Source organism: Mercenaria mercenaria, chromosome 19 (genome assembly GCF_021730395.1).
Source record: "Mercenaria mercenaria strain notata chromosome 19, MADL_Memer_1, whole genome shotgun sequence".
Lineage (NCBI taxonomy): Eukaryota > Metazoa > Mollusca > Bivalvia > Venerida > Veneridae > Mercenaria > Mercenaria mercenaria.
In genome coordinates this window covers 39,036,334-39,044,472 of record NC_069379.1, presented here as the reverse complement: position 1 = coordinate 39,044,472, position 8,139 = coordinate 39,036,334, and the positions used below count along the sequence as shown (strand labels likewise).

At 34.4% G+C, this 8,139-nt stretch overlaps 1 protein-coding gene across 1 annotated transcript; it reads left to right on the top strand.

Annotated features, from left to right (window-relative positions):
* The first annotated feature begins 1,449 nt into the window (after positions 1–1,449).
* On the top strand, positions 1,450–7,082 carry LOC123542530 (uncharacterized). The gene is made up of 3 exons (XM_053531395.1): positions 1,450–1,553; positions 4,781–5,011; positions 6,184–7,082. Exons 2-3 carry the CDS (start codon positions 4,841–4,843, stop codon positions 6,700–6,702), a joined length of 690 nt encoding a protein of 229 aa, XP_053387370.1. The 5' UTR covers positions 1,450–1,553; positions 4,781–4,840; the 3' UTR covers positions 6,703–7,082.
* Positions 7,083–8,139: the final 1,057 nt, after the last annotated feature.

The window sequence follows — 8,139 nt, the reverse complement described above, 5'->3', positions numbered from 1 at the left end:
TATCTGATAATGTGGCAGTTAGTTGACCTCAATACAACCGACACTGTTTATTTTCCAATACAGGTAAATCCAATATTTGCTTTACAATAGGTCTATGGCGGATTATCTTCGAACACCCCTGGATTAATTGGACTCAACTGCGACATTATCAAAGTTTATTAGGACGACTTCATAAAAATTAACCTATTTTATATTCATATTAAAAAACCTGTTGCAGCCACATTTTGCACAAACTTGGAGGCATTACGGGCATTTAAAGATAAATTGACTGATTGTATAACACGTTTGGCGTCGTGGGTGTAGAATAACGCTATTTATTTTATGCTAACTAATGAAATACTGTATTCTATCAGTTAAATATTTTCATATTTCATCACTCACACTGTGAAAACATGAAATCTATATTTTCACACTGTGAGAGATATAGTTCCACCCCCTCATTACATTGCGTATGAATTTTAAATTATTTGCTTAAAACAGGATGAAAATTGAAATCGCACTTTGTTCTTTATAGTTTATTTCTCGATTCAAATGATTTTACCTAAAGAGAATTTCATAACGTTATGCAGCAAAAAAATAAAATAAAATGGAACTTTATGTTGTATGCGTCTTTATAACGTCACAGCACGTCTGACGTCATGTCTGTTCACGCGCGTCTGTTTCCCGCGCTGAGATTAAAAGTAGTTGCAAAATGCAAATCTCAACGTAATTGAGAATAAAATAAAAAGAAAATTTGTTTTGAGTGAATATGGAATAAATCTCACTGAGAAGTGAGAAAATTTCAAATATTTTCACGAGCGCGTGGGTGTAGAATAACGCTATATATCATATTTTTATCGACAATAGTGTAATAGTTTTGATTGTGACGCCGTTTGAAGTATAGAAAATGTTTTTCGAATGGTTCTCATCTACAAAAATAGTAAAAATAATGTTTCGGTATTTCAGAAGAATAAACTAATATGCTAATACTAATTATTTATTTTGTTTGTTCGTAAGCGTGAATGTTCCAAAAGCATATATCATGATTAAAACGCTTGACGTGTCCATGATTCTTCTTACATAAGTAACTGTTGATACTGCACATATACATTTACATTTCCCCACATTACTTGATCAATATACTAAATATTAGGCGTAAAAAAAAATTGTTTGTTTCCGGTATCCCGACCTACCCTAAATTTTTGGCCCGACCCTAAATGTTTTTATGGCCTTGGAGAATATTTTTTTCAACTTTTTAACAAAAAGATGCAAAACTGCACTTTTTATGCTTTAAACATGGCCAGTGATGTTAGAAATCAACTTATTGATGCTCTAAAGGCATAACCCCCTTATTTGTAATCATTTTTTGACAAAAAAATAATTTCCGAAAAGTCTCCCTTAATAAAACAAATTCCCCCCAAAAAATAATTTTCCGACCTACCTACCCTAATTTTTTTAGCATGTTACCGGAAACAAAGATTTTTTTTTAGGCCTTAGTTTATCTTTCGTCAGAACAAATGTTAAATGTTTACACTGAGCATTTGCGTATATGAATATGGAATAAATAGTATCACGTAAGTAATTTTTGTTGTTGTTTGCTTACGTTGTGCACAATGGTACAAGAGAATGTAGCTGTGTTAGACCTGTCGGCATACCACATCACCAGACATTTTATGCAAGGAAGTTTGTAGTTTCTTACATAGGACTGTGTTCTCTCACTAGATTCCATGGGAGCAATAGCCAAGAAAATTATCTGCCTGTAATATTCTGTGAACAAGCTGTTGAACACAAGCAGAGCTAAGTGAATACCCATATGATCCATACCAAAATGTCCTCTAGCTTATACTGGTACTGCCAGATAAACAAGAATGTGTCACTTTATGTACTAGTCTATTTATGTACCACATATATTTGAATTTTCTTACTGAAGTTCCGTATCTTTCCTGTATGCATATTAGTATATCATATATATTATATTTTATTTTATAAACATAATAAACACTCCGATTTACAGTGCTACTCTATGAGATACTGTGACTATATAATATATATTTGGTACATAAATGGACTGGTACATAAACGGCCACAATGAAACTACAAAGGTAAGGAGGGATATCTCCAAAAAGAAAAAAAGTAAAGTCCACTCTTTTTTATCATTTATTGCACTGAAATTTCGGCCTTGTCAGCCGCCCGGGTCGAAATGGGAAGACCATAAAAACAAGATGGAGGAAAGTATATAAAAAAAAAAAAAAAAAAAAGTCGGAGGGGTAACGACCCGGCCGTGCTCCGTATGTAGCTCTATGACAAATCCTTTTTGAAAAAGGAAAGCTGGTAATATCGTACCTTAGTGCACACAAACATGTGATAGTTTCCATCAATTTTCTCTACATTAAGTTGATCGTGCGGGCGTCCACAGGCCTTTATCCATCGCAGACATTTTTCGAGGTTTGTCTTTGGCTTCGGGAAAGGAATAAATCTTACTCCGCCTTCTAATCGCTTTGGGAAGCGAGTGTCCGATTTACAAAGGCCCCACTGGCACCTTTTTACCATTTTTGATCGTATCTTGCGCGATTACATTAGTTGTTTTAATTGTAATTTGCAGTAATATTCTATAGGCTTTTCGATCGCAATGTCGGAGGGTAATGTCTATGGTAACACCGCCTGGAGGTGTGTGTAATATTGCACGTATTGATTGGTTAATCGGCGATCGATTTATCGGTTTGATTGACAGTCGGCGTCTGGTCAATTGTAACATACTACAATATTTATCTTAACCTTCACCCTGCTAAGTTTCTAAAATGGACAGGTCCATCATTCAATTTTATCTTCGAAGGAATGTTTCACTCAGATTTACTGATTGAATAGTGAACATTATAAACCACGTCTGTGCAGGCTGATCTTGGTCTGCACTGGCCGCAAACGGCAGCAGGTGACTAGGCCTATTTGTAACATATATATAGCTATAATTAATCCATTTTGATAATGAAACGTACAAAGCAAAACAAGGATGTCTCCTTGACCTAAATGTTTATTTATATCTTGCAGTGTGGATTTGTTGTAGATAATTTTAGCTCACCAGATAACATATGCACACATATAATCTATACCAAGTATTACTGACAAAAAAGAAAAACAAAAACAATCAATGTTTGTTCTTTTCATATGCAGAGTTGTATATCAGATAATTGAATATACACATGTATTGGTTAATTCCACAGCTGCATTGCATACGAAAATTCAAAATACCTCCCGTTATTGTTATTCAATTTATATGTAGGTAAAGTACATGTTTATATAACACTAGCGTACAAAATAGAAGCACCAGACAAAAACAACACAGATATATCTATCCCACGTAATAATCTTTGAGTTTTTATAACTCTTCTCTACTATGAATATTAGGCCTCAAAAATCTTTGTTTCCGGTACCATGCTGAAAAAAAAATTAACATAGGTAGGTCGGGAAATTTTTCTTTTGGGATTTTTCTTATTAAGTGAGACATTTCGGAAATTATTTTTGTGTTAAAAAATAAATACACAAATGTCTTTGATGAGTTATGTCTTAAGAGCATCAGTAAGTTGATTTCTTTGCAAGTTTATGCTTAATATTGAAAACATACTCTACAAGGCCATAAAAACATTTAGGGTCGGACCAACACATTTAGGGTAGGTCGGGATACCGGAAACAAACATTTTTTTAAGCCTTAGTATTGACAAATATCCATGCTTGTTTGGTTTTACACTTCTTTTTTACCAAATTAGCAACGAAATTGGGTAAAACAATAATAGTTATTTCCACGGGGCCTTAAATTTGAAAACATCATGAATTTCATCTGTTTTTGAATGTAACGTACCTATGTGACTTTTTATAAAGGGGTTAAGTGGTAACTGTTACATTTAGAAGACGTTATGTTATAGATATTCACAAACTATCAAATTGGGTGCTAGTGTTATTTTAACAATCCAGTTGAGAAAGGGTTGCAGTATGGTTCAGGATTATTATTTAATATTTATTTCTATGAGTGGATTAAAAGCAACCGTTAAATAAGTTAAGCTTATTCGGCAAAAAAAAATTAAGATTTTAAAATGATGCGTTTCGATTTGCATTAAGATATTTAACATAACAATCTGATAATTTGATAAAAAAATGACAATAAAGTTGGAAGAAATAAGCAAATCTATATTAAGTCATATAAATCATAAAACCAGCCAATCTTGCGGAAGGTTGGTGCTATACCCAAATGCCCATCCATGACCACAAAACCGTTCACAGGGGCGTCATGTGGCTTCCTTCACCATTAAAAAGGCTGGGAAGTCTATGTATATTCTAAACATTTTAAATGTGACTTACACACAACAAAACAAACAAACTGAAGTGATGTTTTTTATAATATTTTTGACTACACGTGTACTGCGAACATTCTGTACACATTCATATGTCGAGCAGTGTTTCGGAATGTTGAGAACTTTTACGCAACGTTCTAAACGGAATGTGGTGCAAACAAAACAATCACGTTTTAGATAGTTACGACAGTGGAAATCATGTCTTGGTTCCTATCAACTATGGATAATCCAAATAACGCTGGGTACCAGAGCAAAAACGTATGCATATCTACTTCTTTGACAAAAAAATAGAAGATTGCTCTTAAATATTTAGAACACTTTTCTGAGTTGTCAAAGGAATATGACCTTTATTATTACTGATTACCAAGAAGCTCACAGTTTAATTTTCGATATGAATAATATATGAAATATAGTTATATTAATGTAGCGATATTTCATCGAATTTCATTAACTTTCAGGATTTGCACATATTAGATGCTGGTTGTGGAACTGGCAATTATGCAAAAACACTCATTGAAATGGGAGCCCGTCAGATAACGCTACTGGATGCGTCATCGGAGATGCTAGAGATAGCTAAATGCAAACTCAGTGACTGCATAGCAAGTGGAATGGTTAAAAAGGTCGTTGAGGCAAAGATGCCTCCAATCCCGTTTCCAGATGAAACTTTTGATGTTGTTATGTTCAATTTGGTTTGTATGTTTTGAGTATTGTGTCTAAGAAAACAAATTACCCTGAGATTTTGCCTGTTTTTACACCATTTTGTCAGTATATAATGCAGTATATATTTATAACTTTGCAAGATGTATAAAAATATTAATGGTCACATTTAACTTAAATCTTTCACAGAAATAAATAGTGACTTAAAGTTTAGAATCTTCCTATTTAAACTTTGTTTACAATTATAATAAATGTATGCTAGATTTGAAATCGTGAACAATTTGTACATATAACTGATGTAAACATAAAATCAACAATATAATGTGTATATTAACATTACTATGAATTAGGTATAAAATAGTACATAGTTGATACATCTATAGCTAAAAAACAGTATAAATGTGTACTATCACTAAAACCTAAAAGTTTGTTTTTAATATTATATTGTTTTCTAAATCCGATTATAACGCTTAACTATGAACCTACACAACTTACTTATTTAGTTGATTTCAATATCTTTGACGAAGATGTTTTATATCTGAAGTTAATATGAGCCGCGCCGTGAGAAAACCAACATAGTGGCTTTGCGACCAGCATGGATCCAGACCAGCTGCGCATCCGCGCAGTCTGGTCAGGATCCATGCTGTTCGCTTTTAAAGTCTATTGTAATTAGAGAAACCGCTAGCGAATAGCATGGATCCTGACCAGACTGCGCGGATGCGCAGGCTGGTCTGGATCCATGCTGGTCGCAAAGCCACTATGTTGATTTTCCCATGGCGCGGCTCATATCTAATTTAAAAGATAGAATATTTTACTGAAACATGTGCATTGCATATCTTAAACATACCAATTGCTAATTACATTTGAATGTTTCTCATTGCAGAGTTGGTGCAGCCGTTCTGCGCATGCGCGGAATTATTATCAAATGGAACGCACGGCAAAAATACTCTTTTTTTTTTTGCATGTCTGCACGCATTTAGTGTATAATGTGCATAATATACTGACTAAAGGTTAGGGTTAGAATCACCATGGTTACAAAATATATACATTTAAGGTATTTTTGTTCAAATTTAGTTAATCCGGTATATGCCGGAGTCTGTATTATATCACAGGCGCACCAACTCTGTATTTAGTCACAGCCATTACATTTGCATCTTCTTCCGTTTTCATAAATGAATGAATGGATCTTTTCTTTCAACGATAGGTTTTGAACCATCTTGACCGAGGGAATCCTGCTTTTCCGAATAATGTGAATACACTCAAGGAATCAGTTAGAATCCTAGAACCAGATGGATTGATCATTGTATCAACAGTGCTATCAACAACGTTGTCGAGAGTACTATGGTTCTCGCAGCTGAATATGGAACTAACAAATCGTTTTAATGCAACCATTCTTCCGTCAGTTGAACAGTTTGAAAAAATGTTTGAAGATGCTGGTATCAAGTGTATTCAGAAACTGAATATTTTGGGTTCCGATCTATACAAAAGCTATTACAATTTAAATGGCCCTTTAGACGAGTCCTGGCGTAAGCCCAGTGCATACTGGTCATTTGCGACAACAGAGGAGGTGGCAACTGCTGTTCAGAAAGTGAAAGTATTAAAGGATAAGGGGGAATATGAACAATGGGTCAAGGAACATGACCACACTAAGAGTTCAGGTGTTCTCACCATATTCTTTTGTACACCTTTGCCAACACAGAAAGACACGCCTTTAGCTACTTAGTACTGCTGTTTTCTTAGTAAAAGGAATATGCTAATAATGCATACTCGAATATGAATAGAAATTATCGTCAATGAAACCATTCATCACAGCAGTGTAACTTTACTTAAAATGATGATGTTCATAATGATGTGATGCATTGTTTGCCGTTAATTCTTATTTTTTGTAACTATTTATCATTTCTCATTTGAAACTCAGCATCTCTTATATGCTAAGATTCAGACAGTAGTGTCAATCCATGTACCGAACATTATAAATGTACCGGATATCATGATACTAGTATCGATTAGATTTATCCAGAGTTCGAGTTGTTGTTGAAAATGAATACGCTAATTGAGCCGCGTCACGAGAAAACCAACATAGTGGCTTTGCGACCATTGCGGATCCAGACCAGCCTGCGCATTCGCTCAGTCTGGTCAGGATCCATGCTGTCCGCTTTCAAAGCCTATTGGAATTAGAGAAATTGTTAGCGAACAGCATGGATCCTGACCAGACTGCGCGGATGCAGGCTGGTCTGGAAGCCACTATGTTGGTTTTCTCATGGCACGGCTCAATTTTTTGTGGTTTTATTTAATGTATTAAAAATGTCACTCAGGTAATTTCTATGTTGTTGCATAAAGTGTTATGATTCAGTCAGTTAAGTCAAGGTATCTTTCTTAACATGCTTTCAATGAACGTAATATTATGGGTAAAATGAAACGCTCATATAGGTTAATCTTTATTCAACGATAACTCATTAAACGCTTCCGCATTGAAAAAAACTTTCACACACAACCGATCATCTGATTCATGATTAGCATGACATCATACAGGTAATGTTAAGTGTTTAACAGCCATAATTATGTTGTTCATAGATATCATTGATATTATAGACAAAACCTACCACAACCTAGTGAACTACTTCTTTCCTACCCGCCCCTCCCCTCATTAACTTTATGGACATCATTCTGATGCTACAGGTATAATATATCTATATTGAAAGATGACAGATGAACAATTTAGACCATGACCCATGATCAAAGCCCAAATTTTCTCACATACAGTCCATAAAATAAACAAACCTGTTTGTAAACTTGGACGGATCCAAACGGAAGGAGAAGAAGCATTTTACAGAAATATTTCAATGGCAAAATACAATACATACCGTAGCTTGACCAACCTATAAACCGGGCAAGTCTACTTTATAAGTACATCAACACGGCTGACCCATTTAAACGAGCTGTAGATGTTTGTTAAGTAACTACTGGTTTTAACATGTCATACAACTGTAACTTTAACTTGTTTCGATTTATTTAGAAAAGTAATTTAAAACGGTTCACATTTTGAAGACAACTGGCATCAGTCGTTAGAGTCCTTCAAAACAAATATATCTACCATAAAACATTCTTTGATAGCACTTTCTTGAAGAATTTACAATTTCTCTTATTTAGTTTATACATA